Source organism: Leptonychotes weddellii, chromosome 1, assembly GCF_054177405.1.
Source record: "Leptonychotes weddellii isolate Sample4059 chromosome 1, ASM5417740v2, whole genome shotgun sequence".
Taxonomy (NCBI): domain Eukaryota; kingdom Metazoa; phylum Chordata; class Mammalia; order Carnivora; family Phocidae; genus Leptonychotes; species Leptonychotes weddellii.
The window spans coordinates 123,176,503-123,201,244 of record NC_138369.1 but is presented as its reverse complement, the minus strand read 5'-3'; the positions used below and the strand labels follow the sequence as shown (position 1 = coordinate 123,201,244).

At 39.6% G+C, this 24,742-nt stretch overlaps 1 protein-coding gene across 4 annotated transcripts in view; it reads right to left on the bottom strand.

Moving 5' to 3' along the window:
- Positions 1-24,742, bottom strand: part of TP63 (tumor protein p63) — a 222,325-nt gene that overhangs the window by 58,810 nt on the left and 138,773 nt on the right. For all 4 annotated transcript variants that reach the window (XM_081831427.1, XM_081831437.1, XM_081831445.1 and 1 more), the window contains one exon: positions 24,079-24,333. In XM_081831427.1, coding sequence (XP_081687553.1) covers positions 24,079-24,333 — 255 coding nt within the window. The remainder of the gene's footprint in view (positions 1-24,078; positions 24,334-24,742) is intronic.

Below are 24,742 nucleotides of genomic sequence, written 5' to 3'. Positions count from 1 at the left end.
TTGTTGCATGAATCAGTTACCATAATATGAGGTGCCTTGCAGAGTTCTTGGCCTGATGCTCAATAGATGGTAACTACCAATTTTACCCCCATCATCTAAATTTTGAAGCTGCTCATCAGTTGCCAAATTCTGACACCATAATACCATATACAGGAGAATAGCATAATTAACTATACCACCAGAGGTAAAAATGTAAGTCAATCATTGTATTTTATTAGAAAACGAAGGAAGGAGCAAAGAGCTTTTTATTTTACTAATTCACTACTTTTGGCTTTAGCTGGTAAGCTGTCTCCAGCTCCAGCTATTGTACCTGAGTTGGACCAGAGCTACGGCACCTGAGCTCTACACTCAGGAAAGTTGGGCCTGAGCAACCTCCTTGGATTCAGGACTTTGGCTCTAAGAGCAGTCCATCTGCCGGTCCCTGGGGTTGACTATAAGAATAGTTTAGCCCATCGAGCCCTTTGCAGGGAAGTCGAAGCTAACTTTCATTAGCTATTCACTTAGTAAAATCCAATGACAAGAAGAAATGTGAATGCTCACATGTTCTAAAGATTCATTTTCCCTAGTGAGAGCATGATAACGTTCATGGCACACCAAGTTCTAGGCCTAAAGTTAAAATGCCAGCCCTATATGTTGTAAATTAAAACCTACCACTTATAGGCCAAATGCCCATTTCTTTAATGATAGTGCTCCTGCAAGACAGAAGTAAGCTTAGGAAGGGGGAGGGGGCTCAAACAGTACAGATTAGGACAGACTAACCTCATTACTCTACAGTGAGCATATGACCAAAAACAAAGTCTTAACTCCACCATCTGGTGGCCTGGAGACTCAGGTTCCTCACTTCACCTGTGAACTTCTGTGTCCTCATCCTCAGCAGGAATGAGGATAACGACACCAAACTTGGATGCTGTTGTGAGGCTCAAATGATATCGTGGAAATGAAAATGATCCATACATTATAAATGTACAAATAAAACCATTACTTAAAAAAATAATCTAAGAAATACCCTCAAAAAGAACTTCCTGGAAAGTGTGGAACTTTCTGCCTACATAAGCTATCCTCTGCAATAGATTTGTATTGAAATCAAAGACTGGGTGGAAAATTAATAATAAAGGTGACTAATCAATTCAAGTTGAAATGGATACAGAAAGAATTCGGGAGCCAAGGAACCCGAAACAGGAGATTTAAATAACTATCCTTCATTTTGAAATTATAAGGGTTTTTGTTGTCGTTGTGACAGAGGGTAAAGACTCTTCTCACCTAACTTGGCTCTGAAGTCCCTCCCCATTTTCATTTCAGGGCGAGTTGGTGGCATTGCCACTGGGAAAGGAAACCACACAGACAACATAAACACAGGCCTCTCCTCGGAGTGAGCACTTTTGGCCCATCTCATCCAGCAAAAGCAGGTTGGGTTTTTTCCATTTCCCTAGTAGTGTAGTAGAATAATTGCACACACTGTTTTAACCCTGACAGAGTTCTATATGATTGTTTTGTGTTTTAATTGTGCCAGACCTTATAAATTGTGCCCATTCTGCTTTTACACACTCATTCCTTTATTCTGACAGTATTTACTGATTGTCCATACACTCTCTGATTCCTTCAAAGATAAAAAAATATATATCTTTATTTTTTCTTGTGACACATATTAATTTGTCTTTTATTATAATTATAGGTGTTCATTTGTCTTCCCAGCCAGAAGACTATGAACTTTTAGACAGAGACCTTACCTTATCCATCCTTCACTCAAGCGGTAAGCGTAATAAAAGAACAACAAAATGGCATGCTATGTAAAGGGAAATGATGCATATAAAACAAATAGAAGTATATTTGAGAATGAATAAATACATCACTGAGGTCTGTGATACAAACTCACTCTTACGTAAAGGAAAGATACTAATTATTTTTCAACCCCTATTACTAAACTGAAAGTTTTTTACTCCAAAAAAATAAATGCTGATATCCAATTTCCAGATGATTTTAGAATAATTTTTTAATGTGATACAATGAACTTTGTCCCTAACCTTTGCCATGAAAATGGGAGGTACTGTAAATCAAATTGAAAGGTAGATATTTTTTTGTTTTGTTTTGTTTTTCAAACCCACAAGTTATCAATCCTCTGTATCAAGAACTGTGGTAGACTGTTAAAAGGGTGGCTCTTAACTCTAATTTATAAGGGTCTAGCTTTGTTCACCACCCAGATTCTCTTTGTCATATCTAAAATCTGAACTCCTGATGTGCCGAACTATCTTTGTCAGTAATAGTTTGATTCTCTCTCATCACCCCCCCATCCTATTCTAATCCTACTAAACAGCCACTTGCCTTTCTTTCCAGAGTCCAAGAAAATGAAAGTTGACAGTGTAGCTAATTCTTAACTTAGTACTGACAACCCCCGAATTGTATGAAGAGAGACTGTACATCAGATGAAGTACACCTGCTCAATGAATACAAATTTACCCCCGAGAAAATAGCTTATTTGGTTGAAAATAAGTGAAGGTTACATTTTGGTGTGTTAATTAAAGGAAAGAAAGTGCAAATATTTGAAGAAAGCTGTCAGAGAAGTGTAGAAATCGTTGATACTGGATTTGGTTAAGAAGTGAAATGAACTAATTTTCAAAGAAGTTGCTCTGAAAACTGCCTCATTACGCCTTTAAAATAACACATGCCCTTTTCTCCAGCTCTGCCTTTCCTTCCCTTAATATCTGTGTCAAATAATCAGGGACAAAAGAAGGGGAAGCAGGTTCTCTAGAAATCGACAATCAGATTCTAACTTCTTTACATGGATCTGGCTTTCTAAATAAATGCTTAAAGCTCTCAATCATATTTAGTATCAATTAGAGCAATCTATGTAGTACACTTCTCAGAAACAGCATGTTCCAGGCACTAAAGCAGGAAGAAGCATGTAATTGATTTCCTGGTTCCTCTTTTCAGATGCTTGGATCTCTCAGCAGGTGATTTACAAAATCTTCTCTTTTGGTCCCATTCCCCTAGCTGCACTTAGAAATATGGTACCTGTAAAGAATTGTGAATCATTTTCTGTGTACCAGTAAAAATAAAAGTAGTTTGTTAATAGTAAATATCCTTTGTAATAAATTCATGATCTCTAACGGTCAGCAAAAGGAATGAAGAGACTTTATAATTCAATTCACTGAACATTTGTTGAGGGCCAACCATGGATCAAAGCACAAATACATTTTTTTCTAGTGATTGACTTTGTAAAACAGCACTGCTATTTTTTGAATAGCATGCTTTTTTTTTTTTTTCACTATGCCCAAAACTAAAATAAAGGATGCCTCTGTTTTCTTTGAGCTACGGTTATATATATTATTTTTACCCAATAAAAGGCCAAAATGTTCATTCTTGTATCTAGGGTAAGAAACAGGAATAAGGCTTAAATATTTAGTTCGATGTGTTTCTTTCATAGATAAGACAATTGAGGCCCAAAGCAGCAGCTTGGCCTGGCCAAAGCCATCAAGACCGTCACTGGCTCCCCGGCCAGAGCTCCTCCTTTTCCATCAATAAAATTTCCTCCCAGACATTTCCAATGCGAGGCATAAGCAGAGAGAACAGGAAGCGTTTTTTCATCTGGCCACTACACACATGTGGGTACTTTCTCACACACACAAAGCACTGGGATAAATAGCCCAGACTAATTCTAAGAGAAGAAAGGTAAAGCATTGCGCCGAAACCTCCCCTAATGCTTGAGGAATAGATCACTGGACTTCTTCGTTACTATGGTCCTGATTAAAAGTAGCTCTAAAACGGGGCGCCTGGGTGGCTCAGTCGGTTAAATGTCTGCCTTTGGCTCAGGTCATGATCCCAGGGTCCTGGAATCGAGCCCCACATCGGGTCCCTGCTCAGTGGGAAGCCTGCTTCTCCCTCTGCCTGTCCGTCCCCCTGCTTGTGCTCTCTTCTCTCTCTGACAAATAAATAAAATCTTAAAAAAAAAAAAAAAAAAGTAACTCTACAACAACTGTGTGAAAAATGCTATTGTTAGTAGTCAAAACAACCCCAGTCATGGAGAGTGAGTTTCTGTCTCTGAAATATATACTCCCAGTCCACTCCAAACCCCACATTGCCCTGCATTTCCCTGATCACTTATCTCTTATCTGATCATTACAACAGCCACCCAATCAGCATCTCTGCCCAGTCTTCCCACCTCCACACCACTGCTGCCCTACTCACAGTCCTTCCATGTCTCCTCAGTGCCTACAGCACTGAAGGCAAACTGCAGAAGATGACCCAGAGCCGCTCTCAATCTGACTCTGTGACCTTCTCTCCAGCCCCGTTTCCTGCTCCTCCCCCGTGCTCCCAAACATTGCCTGGTCTGGGTCTACCCCACCCATTTCCTCCTCTGAGACTTACACAGTGTGTTCCTGTCTCCATGCTTTTACTCACCTGGATCCTCTATCTGGAGTATCCTTTCTCTTTCTCCCCCACTGCAAGACCTTGCTCATCTTTGGAGAGCCAACTTTATATGTTAACTCCTCAGTGAAGCCGGGCAAATTGGTGTGTTTTCTGGGCTGTATCACACTTTGTTCAGACAAGGAATACTATCTGACAAATACCTATTGAGACCTATTATATGTGCCAGCACTAAGATACAGATTGCCTCCGAGTTCACAGGGTAATCGTGAGACAGACGTGCCCTACACTGTAATTCTGAATGTGTGTACAATGTGTAATGAACGTAAGAGAAGGAACTCCTGAGTGTGTGTGTGTGCACGCACACACACGTGCGTGTGTCAGGGGAGAGATATGGCAAGGAAAGGCTTCATCTACAATTACAGCTTTCAGTGAGTTTTAAAGGATGAGTAGGAGTCTGCCTGGCAGACAAGGAGGGTGGTGGGTAGGGGGACATTCCAGACAGATTATAGCACCTGTCACACTGAATTACAGCTGGGTTTATCAGTTTGCCTGATAGACTATGAGCTCTTTGAAGAAGGCTAACTTACCTGTCTATTAATTACCCTACAGCATCTAGGTCTAAGAATAACAAGGCTGATTTAGCAAGGGCCTGCTCAGGGGCAGGCACTGGACTGTGGGTGTCACGTGCTGCACTCTCAATAACCTGCAAGCAAGATTATTTATACTTGAAAGAGGAGGAAATGGAGTCTCATTGGGCTCTGGTAACTAGCTTCATCACCCCAACTAGTAAACTATGGAGAATGCATGTTTTTCTTCACATTGCACCTTTTGGTGTTTAAGAAATGCACTTTGAAACTAAAGGTGTGGTTCAGTGAATTTTAACAACTGAGACGTACTGATATGGGGCCTCTGACCTAGCTTCAACAAAGATACTTGGGGACATGAGTGCATACGCATAGGGTATAAACATATGAAGCATCAGATGGGAAATACTATGACAGCCATGATAAGTGTATGTTCGGTCAACCCAGTTTGGGCGGAAATTATTCTAAAGCTTCTAAGAAGATAAAATTTTAAATATTGCAGGAAAAAAATTAACATTGTTTTTCACATAATTACTGAGCTCTCCACATAGCTGGTATTTCTTAAAACTTACTGGTAAAAAAAAAAAATAGAATCTCCTTTATCTTTTTATTGGGATATGTCACTCAGATCCTTATTTCTATGTAGTTCCTTTATACTGTATTTTATTAATACTTCCCCTCAAAAAGGGGCACTCAGATGGCTCAGTCGGTTAAGCATCTGCCTTCGGCTCAGGTCATGATCTCAGGGTCCTGGGATTGAGTCCCATGTTTGGCTCCCTGCTCAGTGGGGAGTCTGCTTCTCCCTTTCTCTCACTGCCCCCTTGTGTGCACTCTCTCTCTCTAATAAATAAATAAAATCTTTTAAAAATATTTCCCCTCAAAAAATTGTGTCTTGATATACCAAGAAAAGTTAAAAATTTTTGAAAAAGGAAAAATAGTTAAAATGAAAAATATGCATGGTTTTATTTCTTAGATCCATTGCTAACATTTTGGTGTATGAACAAGAGAAATTAAGCTTCTGGATGTGAACTAATGCTTTTCCAAGGAACTGATGAAATATAATCAAAATTTAAGTGACAAAATACTTCTGAATTTTCTAATACAGAGGGCAACACCTGCCCTTCACGCATACAATATTTATAGATGCCTCAGAAAGTATGAAAAAAAATCAGTTTTATGAGTAAGAAAACTCAGTATACAAACTTCCCTTTTAGAAGCTCAAAAGATTCATTTTGCTGAAAAGAACCACTACACGTTATGCTTGGGAAGTTTCCTTACTATTTTTCTTACCACTCCCTATCCTTTCCTTGCTTTCTTTGCCCTTTGCCCCATGCAGCTGATATCCTTAACAGAACTAAAAAAGGAGCCAGAAGGGGAAGACTGAACTGTCTTTCTTCTAAACTCTGAGTATTTGCTGTAAATGACAGCACAGACACCCAACCTTCTCCAAAAGGTGTGTCAAGAAGCAGATCACTGCCATAAGATGCCATTACTTTTTAAAGCACCAAGATTTAAGAAGGTACAAAAGTAATGTCTATTAAAAAATAAAAACAAAACAAAAAAGCAAGTAGGTTTCTTGCTTTCTCACTTTCTCCCCCACAGAGTATTACCTATGTGCGTGTGTGTGTGTGTGTGTGTACAATGTATATATGATATATGTATAATTTATATATATGAATGTATATGTAATATATATGTATGTACATATGTATACATATAATATATACATGTATATATAAGCAAATGTATATAAATGTAAACATATTATATACACACACACACACATATATATACGCATTTATATATATATAAAGACAAAGCCCAGAGACAGGTAAAGGAATTCAAAATCCTGTTGTTTAATTGATATTAATAGCACTTAAGTTTATTCTCCCTCACCAGCCTCTGTCCCCTCCCTCTTCTGTCACTTTCTTTTTGATCGACCTTTGAGCAATACCCTTGAGTACTTGGGAGCAAATATCCAAGTATTTCTCTCATTATGTTTTACACAAACTCTCTATCAGAAACATTAAAAACTTTGGAAAGCATCATTTCTTTGTGCCTCTTGCTAGACTAGCAGGTAGATTCATGAACAATTCCTGATATCCCTAATATTTTTTATATCCACTCCATATATACCATAGGGCTCAATGTTGACACTGCCTCCACACCATGAGGGTAGATATTTTAACCGCTAGGCTATTAATGCCTATACTTGCTTTATAAAGAAATGATATTTTACAGAGAATCCTCTAGAACTTTATAAATCTTTTTAAAATTAGACATGTTTGAACAGGCACTAAAACACAAACACGCCTTGGCCCCGTCTCATGCAGAATGGGTTGGTTACAGATGTTCTCCTGCAAGCTATATCTTGCCTATTACAAGAACATTCATCTCCCAAACACATCATTTCACCTACTTTGCCTAAAGCAAAACAAAACACACACAAAAATTAGAGGATTTTTGAAATATCATTATTAACTCTTAAGCCCTTCCACTCACTTATGTCCTTACAGAGAAGATCAAACATCGGATTTCCAAAATGCCACCATCTGACGACCGCTTGCCTTCCCCCATGCGGGCTAATGACAACAGGGGAGGCTAACTTGCGTCTTCATTTCTCTGACCTACAAAACTGATGCCTGGCCCAGCAGTGACTCATGAAGCTGGAGACATTAGCTCATGGCAATGATTCAGTCGTGAGAATTCTGACAAGGGCCTCTCCCCTCACTGGCGCTTCAAGGGGAAATCAGTCCCTGGAAGGGATGGCTGATGACCGAGGCACACATGTTAGTGTGTCTGGGATCAAGCACTGTAAGAAGGGGCAAGGCTGTCTGAATGACAGCTGTCATCCTAATGAGAAAATACTCCCACAAGCAAGCACCTGCAGCATACCCTAGTTCGAAGAGCCTTACAGAAAGGTCCTTATCTCCCACAGCCAGCCATTTCCATCATCCCAGGAGAAGAGTGTGCATTCTATTCTAGAGACTACTTGGCTTTCTCCTCAGGGAAAGAGGAAAGGCAGAAGGGTCAAGTGTCTGGAGGCTAGCAGGCTTTTGGGTTTTGTTACCAGGGGTGAGAGAGAACCTGGCAGGAAGTTTTGAAATAGGCTGGATAATAATCATCTCATTCAAGCAGGACCTTCAGCTAGAACCTCAGTAAAAGGATGTGAATGCTAATTTGGCAAGACAGGAAGCTACACGCCTTACCTGCTGCCTCTATCCCAAGGCAGCAGCGACAGTTTGCATGAGGATGGACTTCCAAGTTCACAAACCACTGGCACCTCATTAACTCACTTGACCCTCGCGGCAACCCTGGAGTGTAGGTATCATTATCCTTATTTTAAAGATGAGGAAACGGAGGCACCGGGCAGGTTAAATGATTTGCAAAACTCCAGCTGGAAAATGGCTGCTAACCGTTTACTAACATATATCTGCTAGTAAGATAGTTAATCATTTCAGCTCCTTCCCTGGCTTTCCGGCCCTCCTCCCTCCTTCCTATGTAGCCCCTGGAAGCAGTGACTTCCACATCTGACACTGGTGCTCTCTCATGTCTGTCCTTCCTGGCTCAAGTGCACTGTATCATGGGTGAGTGGTCAGCCCCACCATCAAGTATCTGCACCATCGTAGCATTTTACAAACTGCTTCCTGTATTCCAGTCCCTCTCCAACCATCCTCCATACAATGCTGGATTAATGGGCTTAATATACGGATCTGAGCATGATAATTCCCGTGCTCAAAAAGTAGTCAGTGTCAGCACACTGCCCGTGGGATAGAGTCCAGATGCCTTGATCCGCATAGGCTGGCCTCATCCTACCTTTTGAGTTTTAACCTTGTGCAGTTTCCCATACATGACCACAGCTTTGAGCAGAATAGTGGAATGACTGTCCTGGGGAGGGCAGAACAGGCTTGCTCGCCCCTGTGTTTCTACTCTGCTGCCTGTCTGGAAAGTCCACTCTCTTCCCCACTTAACCAGTTGCCTGGCCCAGAGCAGGTCATCCATTGCTGTCCTTCTCTTTCTTTCCAGCCACAAAAGATTTCTCCTCTGGATGCACAGGTTTTTTAATTCAAAAGAACTTCAGAGGCTACTTGATTCATTCTCTCACCTAAAACTTGAGTCAAGGGTCCCACCTGCTTCCACACACTGTGGTGGCTGAGTTCACTACCACTGAAGGCAGTGCATTCCATCGCTATAGAAACCGGGCCATTCTTCACTTTGAGCTGGAATCTGCTGCCCTGTGACTGCCTCTCTTTTGTGGAGATTGGGCCCGCTGGGGTCATCCAAACAAGTCTAGGATGTGGTTAGTTTCAGGAAAGCTGGGCAATAAAGAAGGAGCTCTGCGCAACTGAATAACAATATCACCCTTTCTCATAGCATGGGTCCTAGCTCTGATTGGGTTGAGGCTGTAAAAATAATTACTCCTCAGTGCTGTCTTCCAGAGTACAGTAATTTATCTCAAAATTGTTCTTCTTGAACAATTGTTTAAGGTACTCGTACATCAGAAATATACACGGCAGTATGCCTGGGTGTGACTCAAAGCCACAAGATAAATGCTATTTATCTTCCTGGAGCTAAAATTTTAAAGACTTTTTTTTAGATAAAAAGAAAAGAAATATTTATATTTAAAGATATTAAAATGAAAAAAAAAATGGAAATGTTTTACAGAAACAAAACAAAAGCCCAGAAAGTGTATGTCTTCTTAGACTCAGGACCAGCTCAGATTATACCCTCAGGATGCCCAAGGTAGAGATTCATTTGTCTCTGCTCCTAATTGTGATAAAAGTTTTTTAAAGTACTGTTCTAATATATCACCTCCACCACAAAATGGTGGCAGCAGAAGCTAGAGGTTCCCCTAGAGAGGATTCCCTATTACAGTGCCCAAGGAATCCATGAATGTGGTGGGTTTAGGCTAAATTCTAATCCTAAATTTATGACCCACCCAATTAAAAAATCACCATTGGCTGGGCACAGTGTTAGGTACTTTACATTCATTATGTTTAATCCTATTAATAAAGTGCTACCTAAAGATGTATTATTCCCATCTTAGGGATGAATAAGCTGCCCTAGGGACAGTGTCTTGCCCAAGGCCACATAGATAGAGAAAAGAGGAATTCAACTCCAGGTCTATCTACCCACAAAGACTGAATTCTTTCCACTCACCACCCTGCCTCCTTAGGCACTTTTGTTTGTCCTCACTTTAGTAAAAGAGCCACAGTCCCTGTTTTCAGGAAGAGGCAAAGATGTGCTGGATATCTACCAGGATGGTCACAGTATTTGTAATCATCAGTCCTGCAAGATAACTAAAAATGATACACTGTGAGCATCTCCCATATTTTACAGGATTGTATGTGTCATATTACATCTCATTGTAAGTTAGCAGTTGAGAGAACATTTTCTTCTTAAATTGGGAATTGATGGAAAAGAGATGATCCCCTATTCTGCTTAAATGTTTCTAAGTATTCCGTTTTCTGCTTCTGAAGTCTAAATTCCGATGTCAAACACATTCAGAGAGCAATAAATTAGGAGCTAATCTGTGCCCCACAACCATATGCCCAAGTGACAACTTCAAAACAAATTGTCAAACCATTTCTAAAAAGAAAATCTGTTAGTTTGGGAATGCTTGTAAGCAAGTTTTAGAAGGATGTAACCTCTCACACTGCTTGTATAAGAGTGTGGGCTGTACCCAGGCAAAATATATCCATTCGAATCCCCTTCCACTTCTAATTTATTTTTTTTTTTTGATGCATTCTCCATGTGGTGAGCACAAATGACCCTCTACTGAGATCAGTGACAAAAGATATCCAAGCAACTCTGGTCATTTCTTTGTATATACTCACTAGGACCCTCAAAGGCAGACACAATGAAGGTTGGACTCAAATCTGTGAAGTTAGGTTGTGTTTTGAGACAATGGGAAAGAAAGCTTAGATTTAAAAGTAATTATAATAAAAGAATATTTCTAACAGGTAGAAAGAACATATAAAATTTAAAAAAATGCATCTACATTAAAATACTGCTTCAGTTACATTGTGGCACTAAGTAAAGAGTTGATACCTACCAAAGTCAAACCATCAGTAGTACACACAGAGAAAGGGGACTTAAAATTGTATTGCTTGTCTTTATCTCACTAAAATACTGGCAGATGATTATGGAGACCTTCTTTGCTGGAAATTTCAAAGCACTGAAAAGGAAAGTATATAGAATGACATGCTTACTGTATTTATTGACTAAGAACACCTAGTATTGGGTATAAAATGCAGATTTCTCAAAAAGGAACAAGGCTAGCCAGGGAAAAGAAAATAAGAAGTCCCCTTTCTTCTCCTTTCCTGAAATAGCTCAGTCAACACTCCTAAGAAGAAAACTGAAGGAAATAAGAGGTATGCTCTCACTCTTGGAAGCAAAAACACCCAGGAGATTATAGAATACATTAACCAAGGAAGCCAAGATTTTAAACTGAATTTAATATTCAGTTTCAATTGGATTGGCTCTTCTCCTCATTTTAGAAGTCCATATTATGAAAATATACTATTAAAGCATCTCGGAAAACATCCAGCTAACAAACTTAAAGAGTTCACCCTATGCTTTTACAGAAGAATCAGCTTGCTGTTTTTGCACAAACCGTTTTCCCTTCCCCCTCTGTTCTTTTACCTTTTGATTCGCCTTTCCCCTCCCTGCTCCTATTCCCCAAGTATCCAAGGTGATAATCACACTTGGATAGAGGCTGAAAGGAGATTCTAGAAAAACTTAACAAAATGACTCTTCTCATCACTATTCTTCTACCTATGTCTATAATGTTTGTGTGAAGAAAAGCATTATAGCTGAAAACCACGGGGCAGTAGGTAAGAAATCACTTCTGAAATAGGAATACATTACAGGAACTTTTACAAATAGCTATATATTTAATGCTTCTAGAGGGTCCTAGAGAATAGCCTGGAATAAATTTTCCTTTCCTTCAGCTTCTGCTGCTAAGTGAGACATCTTTTCTCTAGACCTTGTGTTCGCCCTCAACTTGCCATTCTAGCTTTTAAACCAAAAAAGTGCACAGATAAGTTACTGTTTGTTAAATTATGTGAGTACCTTCAGACATAAAATAGAAGTATCTGCAAAATATGCTTTTGTGACACCTAAACATAAAAGTATAAGCTGTAGTCTTTGAAGATAAACATCAAATACGATCCATTACCAGTGAACACCATGAAAGAATAATGTAAGTCTAAAGAATGAGTTACCTATGGTAACGCTTAGAGGTGGATGATATATTTTTCAAAGACTGATTAAAATAGTTATTTGTCAGGTGCCTTTCTAAACTCAAAGGGAATAATGTTAAACTAAACTATTTTAAATGAGTGTGTATTGATTTATATAATTTCAACATATTCTAGGCATGAAAATAAGCAAAGGAGAAAGAGGTTACTTAGCTATGTGGGTTAGTTCAAGAAGAAATTCTTAATTATCATAATAGGGTACATATTCTACACATCTAACTGTTGAGTATAAAAAAAGTTACTCCAAATTTCTATTATGAAAATACTTTCTAATGTACCTACCGATCAATATGCTTTATCTAATTATCAAACACCATTTCCCACAGGCCTTATGTACAAATTCTATGGTTTTGTACAGAAAGGTCAAAAGAGTGAGTGTAGGTGATAAATTTGAACAGATAATATTTCAAGGGAAGCACCAAATCCTGAGTCGAATACACAACTTGTGTCCTCAAAGACCTCCATGATCAATCACTAAGGCAAAGGAACAGAGCTTGCTCCATTAGCACTCACAGCCTTTCTCCTAAACACTTGCTTTTGGGGACATTTTATCTTCTTAAGACTGCTCTGCTTTGAAGATTGTGGTGATGGTCAGGGATAGTAAACACACGCAACAAAAACTAGAATTTTAGATTCAATAGGATCCAGTTTTTTCTCTTTTTTTTCCCCTTACAAGCAAAATCTTGAATAATACCTTTAAAAATTTATTCAAATTCTTAAAATAAAGCCTAGTCTACACTACAGAATTCTTTTTTGAATAGAATTCTTAGCAACAGGAAGATGTTTTGTAAGTATCTATTCTAATTTTCCTAGAGAAAATTTTGAGAAACATAGGCATCTCAGATCATTACACATCGAGTGCATCAAAATTCTGGCATATCAAAATATTAATTAAAATGTTTGTTATAATAGCATATCAGTTTTAGATAAGTCAAGTTCATAAAAATAACTTCAAATTTTATGTTATAAGTAAACTTAATACACATATTAAGGCATTCAAGATATTTAAGCAAGTTTTACAGGATTATGAGAATTATTTGGCTATTTTATTTTTTTAAGATTTATTTTTTTTAAGATTTATTTATTTATTATTTATTTGACACAGAGAGACAGGGAGAGAGGGAACACAAGCAGGGGGAGTGGGAGAGGGAGAAGCAGGCTTCCCGCTGAGCAGGGAGCCCGATGTGGGGCTCGATCCCAGGACCCTGGGATCATGACCTGAGCCAAAGGCAGACGCTTAAAGACTGAGCCACCCAGGTACCCCTATTTTGCTATTTTAAACTATTACAGTGGATCATAGTGGTCAGAATTTTGCTTTTATGACATACAGTTAATCATATCTATAACTTACTTGGTGACAAGTCCTTGGTCAGAAATATAATCCATAATAACAATGTTGTTCTTAAGGGAAAATGAGATTTGCTTTTCCAAGAATACAAAATAGTTAACAAAAAAAAGTAGAAGCAATTTATATTGTTAAACACCAGGGCTCTATATTCATACATATGAAAATATGAAATATGAAAATCTTAACACACAGGGTAGAAGGAAAAAGTAAGTAAGCAGGGGAGAGAGAAGGAAGAGATATCTTTCAAGCCCAAATTATAATTGTTGTAAATTAATTCCTTTGTTACTTGGGCGCCTGGGTGGCTCAGTTGGTTAAGCGACTGCCTTCGGCTCAGGTCATGATCCTGGAGTCCCAGGATCGAGTCCCCAATCGGGCTCCCTGCTCGGCAGGGAGTCTGCTTCAACCTCTGACCCTCCCCCCTCTCATGCTCTCTCTATCTCATTCTCTCTCAAATGAATAAATAAAATCTTTAAAAAAAAAAATTCCTTTGTTACTCAACTAGAGTAACATATTTATATTTATGTAAATATGCATGTTTATTTTTGTATTTTTAAGAAAAAGAGTATTTTTTTCTTTTACTGACCCCATAAAAATGATCCCAATTTAAAACTTTATCATTTGACCTGCTGAAATGTTACCAATAAAACACTAAGAAAGAAAGTAACTGATTAACAGTTGTGGATCCAATTAAACATGTTTTAAGAAGAAATTATTTTATATTAGAAAAAATACATATATACACACACACACATAATATATATAGTATATTTTCATTCCACTTTTATTTCTAGGGATTTATATATTTATACTGTTTTATTCATCTCTGCTTATAAATGGAAAACCCCAAGAAACTGACTAAATTGTAAGCATGAATTGATGCAGCATTCAGCACGTAAATCTAAAAACAAAAATCCAGGGTAAGATAATAACATATTATGTTTTTAGAACTTGATCTCTCAGGCTCCCAAAGAGCTTCATAAACTTTAATTAGGCCTCACAACAATCCTGCCAAGTAAGTACTGTAAGACCCATTGAGCAGATGGGCAGACACAGAAGAACTTGCCCGAGATCACAAAGCTTGTTAGTACCCAAAAGTTGCCCTCTGAGTCCTGTGTTCTACTTCATGGACCACGCTCTTCATGAGCCTGTCAGATGAGTTCTCAGATTCAAATGAGGACCCTTAAGCTAATTAATCATTGTACATCCTATCTAATATAACTTGGAAACCATTCAAGTAAAAAGAAAGGTATTTTGGGGGCACCTGGGTGGCTCAGTTGGTTAAGTGTCTGACTCCTGATTTCGGCTCAGGTCATGATCTTGTGAGATCAAGCCCCCCACTGGGCTCCCTCGCTGGGCATAGAGCCTGCTTAAGGTTCTCCCTCTCCCCCTACCCCCTCCCAAGTATTTTGAAATGGAATATTCACCTTCATTATATTTTTCACAAGGCTTAGCAGATGATACTGGTTAAATGGTATAAAAAGTAAAAATAAAAACTGAATGAGTAACCCCACGAAGGAATACCTGTATGACTGGTGAACTTGAAAATTCCCTATTCGGCATAACACAATCAGAAATTACATTCCAAGTCTTCAGACGTTAGTAACACAATAACAAAGTGGCAAATTATACTGTTTTCTTTTCCACTGAGACATCATGAGTCTTCATTATTAGATTCAAACTAAAATGAGAATGCTCATCTATTTGTAAAGTGAGAATCCCTTCCAAATTTACCTCACAATGAATTAGATCTGGGATCTCTGGCTACTATCAAATTTTCTTTTAAATTTCACCTGAGGGCAGCCTGATGATGGGGCCGTAATCACTATTAAAAACCACAGGAGAGACTGCTGCTAAGATCATTACCTTTAGACCTCCATGTGTCTAATTACAGGACCCCTTGTTCTAAAAGCCATTCCATGTCTACAGAACATCTGCAGGGCTTCAAAGAGTCTAAGATTTTTCCTTACAATAAACTCTCCTTTAATCTCAAAGAATTAGAAGTGGTTGGACAGAAAGCTATGTTATCTCAAGTCCTCTTCCAGTCATGGTGACCTGAGTAGACATGGTAATTGCTAGTGATATAAAACTGTGAGGATTTATTTTACATGCAGTTGCTTTACTCTTGACGACAGGTGATTGCTAAAGCCCCTTCATGAGAAAAATACATCTGTCCTTCTCCACCGGAAGGGATGGGAACCACTGCAAGACTTGGTCATACTATGGAAATGGCTAATTATTGGGAATGTGAGCGGGGAAGGTGCAGGACTCAGGTATGGGAATACCCTTGGAGCAACATTCCCTCAATAAATGGCACACATCATTCTGGGCTGATTTTAAGGGATCTTTGTCAAGCTTAATGATATACTGTATTTCTTTTGAGTCATTAAAGAATTCTTATGACATTATTCTCTGTTTATACCTCACTTTTCAGGTCATTTTTATTCCAGCACACTCTCTATGTGCCAATTAAAAATAAGCTATCAGTTAATGAGCTGAGAAAATTTATTCAAAGCCCCTTAAATCTCACTGCTCTTTTCTGATTACAGTTTTGGCCAATTTTAGAGAGGTAAGTCATAGAGTCCCATAAATTCTCTGATGATAAAAACAACAACAAAAAAATAAGATCCTTTCCTTAGACAAAGGATACAAAATGCACACTATTATATTTTGTGTACAGTAAAATTTTTACTTGGAGTGAGAAGGTGAAAGTCATTTACTGCAAGAAAAAAACTGAGAAAAATCTGCAATGACAAGTGTGTTGCTCGGTTTATTGTAGAAAGGGATTAATCTATACAAGTTTTTAAAGGGATAGAGAATTATTTCTGAATGAAATATATTTACTGGTAATCTTTCCCTTAGATACTTGCTTTAGTTTCCAGTTATATTATTTAAACTTCACATAATCTTCAAGGTACTGAGTGGCTGGTAATACCTACAAAGCCAAAACAAAAAATTGACCACCACTAATGATAACACAGTGAAGGAGAAAAAGGAGGAGGAAGGGAAGAAAGGGAGGGAAGGATGGAGGAAGAGGTCAGGAGAAAGAACAATCTTGTCACTGTTCAATATATGACAAGGACAACATTCAGCATGCCTATTGTTTTGTTTGGTCTGTAGGATTTTATAACTTTTTTTAACAAAATTATTATTGTCATTTAAAGATCTGGAGACATTACATGCAAATCCAGGTTTCTAGCTGTCTCTGAAAAATTATTCTTTTAACACCAGGTCTACTTTCCCCTAAGACAACAGGCTGAGGTTGCAAAGTACATACCCCTGTAGGCAGGGCACACGATCTCATCTTGCTGCTATCCCCGTTCTCATCACTTGATTCCCACTGATATTTGGTTTGCCACCTCTCAGGTAGCCCATTTCTAGTCAAAATGATTTGTTAAACCAAAAGGGCCTGATGATCCGATTCCCATTCTTGATGAAAACACCCATGGTGATGGATTTATATCATGATCTTCCCAATATTAATCCACCATTCCAGGAAAGCAAAGCTCCAGTGAAAAAAAACAAGGTACTGAGTGGCTGGTAATATCTACAAAGCCAAAACAAAAAATGACCACCACTAATAACATAGTGAAGGAGAAAAAGGAGGAGGAAGGGAAGAAAGGGAGGAAAGGACGGAGGAAGAGGAGGATCAGGAGAAAGAACAAGGAGAAAAAAAGAAAACTTTGTAGTGGAAAAAAGAAATGCCAGCTTTATTTAAATATGCTATTTATTTATTTTAATAAGTGGTAGTTCTCATCATATTAGATACAATAAATCAGTGTCAGAATGTTTATTTTTTTTAATATTTATGTCTTTATTTTGAGAGAGAGAGAGCATAAGCAGGGGGAGCGGCAGGCAGAGGGAGAAGCAGGCTCCCTGCTGAGCAGGGAGCCCGATGCGGGACTTGATCCCAGAACCCTGGGATCATGACCTGAGCAGAAGGCAGATGCTTAACCGACTGAGCCACCCAGGTGCCCCCCAAATTTTTATTTTTAAATAAAAACTCTATCGTGCATTCAAACAAATCACTCAGAATAGTGTGGGAGGTGCATAAACATTAGGTGAAACTGGCCTATCACAAATACATTGACCTAGAGTCAATCTAAACAAATTAGGGTAAACATGATGATGAAGTTATTCTGCTCTGCCCTGGGGACAATAGCCCTGCATCATGTCTTGCAATGGAAATTCATTTTTAATTCCAATCAAGGGTTAACTAAGTAACATGAACCATCGCCAAGAATCTTTAAGCACTTTATTTAGGAGATTCTTCCTCAATGCTTGGTGAACTAAGAAATAGCTTGGCTAACAGGTGAATGTGCTCAGTGTTATTGTTTTCTTCCTCATGAGAGGGGCACAAAAAGGCATTCCTATATGTATCTCAAGAGATTTACAGGACAGCTATGTCAGGAAGTGAAAATAACCTTGTTATGTGTAACAAATGTATCACTGGCAGGAGCCAAGTCTGCGGACTTCTCTCCTGTCTCTCAGCAATAAAATCTAACAGCTACTCAAATGTGAGATCAGCTCAAGCCCCAATTAAAGCTCAAATGTTGAGGACAAAAGTGTTTCCTTTGTGAAAAGAAGTTGATAAATCATATTCACCATGAAAAAGTTTGTCTGTACATCATGTCCTTTGATGGGCTATTCTTAAGAGTCCCGAGATTCCAGAGGGCCACGCAATGGGCTGGCTTGCATTAGATTTCTGCAGAGCTGGCAGCCTTATTCTGGAAGTCTTACATTTCAGGTAACCTGATGACAGGGAGGGTGGGCCACAGGCATGCATCTCAGCTCGCCTCTGAAGCCAAGGCAAGAGAGCTTGCAGGGCTGATACGTTGGGATCAATGAAACTCTCCGGGGAACTGGCTGTTCTCCTTTCAAATGCCACCTCCCTAATCTCTCCACTTGCTCAAGTCAGATTCTTCAAAGCCCTGAACAGGACATGAGGCTGGCATGATTAGGAAAGGCAAAGGAAGAATGCTCTCTATAAATCATGGGTAGAGGCAAAAAGCATCACATTTACGGATGGTTAACAATCAAGGTCAGAATTGAGGCATATTGCTTGGAACTGTAATTGCTTCCTTTAGCCAGGAAGAGAAAACAAAGTTTCTTCATATTTATTAAGGGCCTACTGTATGCTAGACAGTGTGCTGGGCACTAGGTCGGAAGCCCTGGCCTCCAAGACCTTGAAATGTATGAAGGGAGAAAGGACAATTGCAAAAAAATATGATTGTATGGCCAATGGCCAACGGCCAGGACTTTTTCTCAGACAAAGCACAACAAAAAAACACTAACCTGAAGTTCTTTTTGCAGTGTTTGCACACAGATAATACTGTATGCCATGGGTTATTAAAAAAAAACAAAACAACAACAACAAAAAACAGCTCTCAAACTGACAAAGGTGTGTGAGGCTGATAATCAAGACAGACTGACCTATATTCCCAAAGAGGCCTGATCACTAGAGTCCAGGGAAAGGGAACACTCTGCTCCCAGAAGGGGTGTCCTCACCACACCTCTCTGTTCTCAAGTAGGTGCCATACAAAGCTTATCTTTTCCCTAGCAACAACTCCCAAAGCATTCCAGGTCAGTACATACGAATCTTTTCAATGGCCATAGAGTAATGCACTACATGGATATGTCACAACCCATTGAAACGGTTCCTGCTGGTGAGCATGCAGGTTCCCTCCAGGACTCTGCCACCACCAGTCAATATACCGACTCTTCCATGAGTGAAATCCACTGCTAGCCTTTATTTAACATGGTGACTGAAAAAAAGACATCCCCATAAATGAAGTAGCAGATTAAAAAATGAAAAATACATGCTGAAGTCAACAGTTTCTTAAAATCTGGAGAGGGCCCTTCCTTGTGCTGGCGAGGAGACCCTGTGTCTGCTTGGGCAGACACCCTGTAGGAGTCTGCATATGGGACAGCCTGTTACCATTCTCTATCATCTTATTCATATATTTGGATAGTGGATAGTATCACAGTCTCTTGGGGCTGGCATAGGCATGTGAATTGCCCAAAAGCACTAAGAAAAAAAAAAAAAAGTAGAAACATTTTGCTCTGCATTCTTTCAAATTATTACTGGTTATACAACTGAAATCTCACAAAACTGTAATAAGCTCATGAAACAAAGGGATTGGAAGTCAGAGTCAGCAAACATTTATATGTCTATGACAAGCCAGGTGCCCAAAAGAGCACTACCTGGGTCATGTAAGCCTCCTAATAAGGAGTCAGTATTAACATCCCCATTTGGGCAGGTCATATGCCGCGAGCAACTTTCAGAATTGAAATCCACACCTAACTTTCTTGCCACTTCTTTTTTTTTTTTTTAAGATTTCATTTATTTATTTGAGAGAGAGAGCCTGAGCAGGAGAAGCGGCAGAGGGAAAAGGAGAAGCAGACTCCCCACTGAGCAGGGAGCCCAATGAGGGACTCCATCCCAGGACCCCGGGATCATGCCCTGAGCCAAAGGCAGAAGCCCAACTGACTGAGCCACCCAGGTGGCCCTCTTGCCATTTCTAACATACAATTCTGTCAACTGTCTGATGACTCATGACTCCTTACTATAATACTAGACCGGCACTTCATGATGTTAAATGGGAGGCCTCTCTGAGCTGAGTAGACTGTAGAAATAAGAAAAGAGTCTGAAGCTTAAGTCCTAAATTCAGTGTGGGTTTGGGTTTGAATGTATGTGTGTAGGTCTGCGAGGAATATGGAAAAATGTTAACACACTTCATTTTATTTCATTGGAAGACGTTTAAAATAAATACCATGTTTTTTTTTTATGGAACTGGAAACATAATCACATTTGTTATTTAAAAAAATAGAGAAAGCAAATATGCATCTATGCTTTAAATATATTAATTATATTTTGGCAGTAATTCTGAGTAAAACCAGAATTAAAAGAGAAAACACAGGAGGATGATGACAAGTGATAAAATGGTACTAAAAAGGTTTTTTATTAAAAAATTACCAGAAGACGATGCAGTTAAACATGGCTCCTCCTAGTGACAGCGGCTTCTGCTGCTTCCAGTTTGTGGGCAGTTGTAAATGATAGTATTTTATTTTGAAAAGTTGCTTTAGAACGCACAGATGCCAAAGAAATAGGTGGTGTGTAATATGACATTTAAAAAGTCCTCCATCAGCTGGGCTTCCGCTCCGTACCACACGGGGCCTGTCCGTCCCGGCACGTCTCCTTCTCTCCATCAGGAGAAAAGGCTGTCTACACAGGATGGCAGAGAGACTTGCACTGGGAGTGAGGGGACCCGGGGGTCCTCGCCTTCCTCGACCGGTGATCAGCCTTATCACCTTCACTTCTCTAAGCTTCCTCATTCATAAAAGTGGGGCTAACAGCCTTAGTTGTGAGGCTCAACCTAAATGAACATGTGAGACAATACTTTTAAAAATGCGAGGTCTATGTTTAAGTGGGAGGATATATAATTTGTCTCAGAGAGTTAGATGGTGCAGCTTAGGTGTTTTTAGGTGATCTCAACAGCTACTCCGATAACGGTTCAAGTGCCCTAAATTTAGGAGAAAGGCACCTGGGCCTAAAATAAAACTGATGGTGAACACAAAAGGACTTAATACAACTCTAAACACCATGTGATACACTGGCAGGAGAGAATGGACATCTAATTCAATCATTTGTCCTATAAAATCTATAGAGTAGACTGTAGACAGCTGAAGAGAAACCCAAGAAAGGCAAAACAGCTTAACAAAGACCCCTCATTAATGGCAGGCAAAATACCTAATGAGAACCTAAGTCTTTCTAAAAATGTCCTATTTTAAGATTTTATTTATTTATTTGTCAGAGAGAGAGAGAGAGAGTGTGTGAGCTTGCACACAAGCAGGGGGAGCAGCAGGGAGAGAAGCAGGCTCCCCGCTGAGCAAGGAGCCTGATGTGAAGTTGCGGGGCTGGAAACCCAGGCCCTGGGTTCATGTTCTGAGCCGAAGGCAGATGCTTAACCGACTGAGCCACCCACATTTCCCAAGAACTCCTATGCTGATTATTAATACTACCTCACCATAAGAAAAGAAAGTAGGTTTCACCAGACTCATCCTTATCCTCATCAGAGGTACTGACTGAACTTGAGAAAGACAAAGTGACTTGGCTAAAAAGTCACAAAGATGATCATGTCTAGAACTGAGGTTTTCTGGCTCCCAAACAGTGGCTCTTCCCATAACAGCAGTGCCTACCCCTTCATTCAGAATACTGATCTCACTATTGTCCCATGTAAGGAAAGTAAGTATACTCCAGAAGACATTTTCTTTCCTTTTTAACCTACCACTTAGGTATAGCTCCCCAGCCTTTTTGCTGTGACACAATTTACTTCTCTGAGAAAGGGGCTTTGATGGTTCAGAATCATGTTCAATCTGGAAAAAAACCTTAAGAACCTTAAGATTTCTGTATGAGGAGGTGATGAGGGAGGCGAGGGGAGACTGACTTAACGTTCCATGTGCAGCAAGCTCCATCACTATGGTTCTTAAACCATGTTAGAAGGGAAGTGCTCCATCATTTAGTGGCCTCAGTATGCCCATCAGCCCTTCAGATGTGCTTATTCCTAACACAGTGGAGCTTGGCCTGGGTATGCAAACAAGAGACTGTTAACCGGGAAGATCAGGGATTGTGAACACCCAGTCAGTGACCCCTATTCTAAAGCACATCATGCTCCATTTATAAAATGACTATTTTAGCAGATCTTCAGCAAAGTATTACTTAGATTGATCATCCAGTATTTACTTAAGGCCTATGGACTCTAAGGTTACTCACCTTTAGTGTCCATCTCCAGGATTATTAATGCAAAAGACACTCAAGACTGTGACACAAGTGATAAACAACACATGGGAGAAAGATCAAATTTTAGGCTCCTACTTAGACTTTATGTTTGAAATATGAACCATGACAGAACCGCTTCTCAAACCGTGAAAGAAAAGCACAAATATAAAATTTTAGACCACTTTTGAACATCCTGATGTGGAACAGTAGAAAAAGAAAGATAGTACACTATCCAGTGGGGGAGGGCAGAATCAGAAATAGGTCCAGCTACACAAAAGCCTCTGTCCCTTCAGGGATGTCACTTAATCTCCACATTCTTAGCTTTGCTCATTAGGAAAATGGGAATTATAAAACTTGTCCTACCTAGTTCACAAAGAAGTGAAGACAAAATGAGGGAACACATGTGAAACTACATTTGGATGTAGTGTTGTAAATGTAGATTGTTTTATAAACGATGTACAGCTGAATTAAAGCTATAGTGAACTAGATGCTATGACATAAAAAGTAAAATACTTTCTAAAGAAACCTATTTGCCAAAGGGGGGTTGGAAAGACCCATTAAAACAATTCTAAAGCTACTTCTCAGTAAGATGATAATATTTGGAAGCACTTCTATAATCCATGCAAATATAAAGTTGTTTGAAAAACACGTGCGCCACTTTGGTGTTGGGCATTCTTTGATCAAGTAGTTAAAACCAGTCTTGTAAGTCTCCTCCCTGATATGTGAACTTTATTTATAATACATTACAAAACAAACTTTGAAATAGAATAAACATTCTTATATACTTTTTTAATTTTTGAAAATATTTCCATGTTTTCTTAGAAGAGTTATATGTGCAAAGTTCTTTTTTCACAACATTTTTAATCAGAATCTCTTTGGACTAATTGAGGACTCTGATGTACAGTTTTAGAGGCTTCTTTGAGGAAAAAAAAATTCTAAATGTGCTAAATATGTAAGTATCAATAAGTTATGATTTGTGCTATAGAACCTACATGTATAAATGAATTTAGCCTGGGCGCCTGGGTGGCTCAGTCGGTTAAGCGACTGTCTTCGGCTCAGGTCATGATCCCAGGGTCCTGGGATCGAGTCCCACATGGGGCTCCCTGCTCTGCGGGGAGCCTGCTTCTCCCTCTCCCACTCCCCCTGCTTGTGTTCCCTCTCTCGCTGTGTCTCTCTCTGTCAAATAAATAAATAAAATCTTAAAAAAATAAATAAATAAATAAATAAATAAATGAATGAATTTAGCCATTCCATAATAAATGAGATTTTAATTTATTACTCCATGTTTGCAATTTTTTTAACCACATATTAATATGACATTTACTTCTTCAAAATAATGAGATGGTAACTATCCTACATTCTTGGAAATGCAAACGCGTATCCTATGCCTATGATAATTTTTGTTGGCATAATGCTTTATAGTTTTCCAAAAACCTTTACAGGAAGGACCCCCCTCCCCAACAACAGCAAGAAGCAGGTGAGAATGGATCTCCTGAAATTGCCAGAACATAGGACTTTGTTTCCAGGATCGGGGCTTTTCCCACTCAATGGCACTTCTTCTCTCTCTGGTTCAGGGTTATATATTCAAAAGCAAAATGTCCTTGGAGGACAGTGAGAAACCGTCCACCATTCGAAATGGATCTGTAAGCTCTGACAGAGGAGAAGTCCCCAGGAGGGGCAGTGAAGACCCCCCTCAGATGCAGGGGTCAGGTTGAAGGGCGCACAGGGGCCCGGGGCTCTTACCGTCCAGGTGGCCGACTTGGCGGTGCTGGACTGCTGGAAGGACACGTCGAAGCTGTGCGGGCCCGGGTAGTCGGTGTTGGAGGGGATGGCGGGGGACGGAGAGAGGGCGTCGAAGGTGGAGCTGGGCTGCGCGTAGGGCGATGGCGCCGTGACGCTGTTCTGCGCATGGTCTGTGTTGTAGGGGCTGGTGGACGAGGAGCCGTTCTGAATCTGCTGGTCCATGCTGTTCAGGAGCCCCAGGTTCGTGTACTGTGGCTGCAGGACACCCAGAAACCCCAGGGTTAGCTGTGTCAGCGGCAGATCATTGCTTTGAAAAGGCATCATCATTTGGTGCATGCATTCTACAGAAATTGACCTTGAATCTATGAAACCTGACAATACTCGGTAGAAGGACTAATTTGTGATACACAGAAACACCAAGGGAAGTCTGAGGCCTGCACGTGTTTTGTAATGACCTGCACAGATCACACAGCTTCATGTGCAGCCTTTGGAGGCTGTGGTCTCCTGAAGAGCACCTGAAAATAGAATATATACAATGATATTGTAGTATCGCCTGGTGACAGACAGTAGCTGCCTACGTGGTAAGTATAGCATAGGGTAGGGGCTTGGAATTACTACACTGTACACCTGAAACTAATGTAACATTGTGCATCAACTATATTAT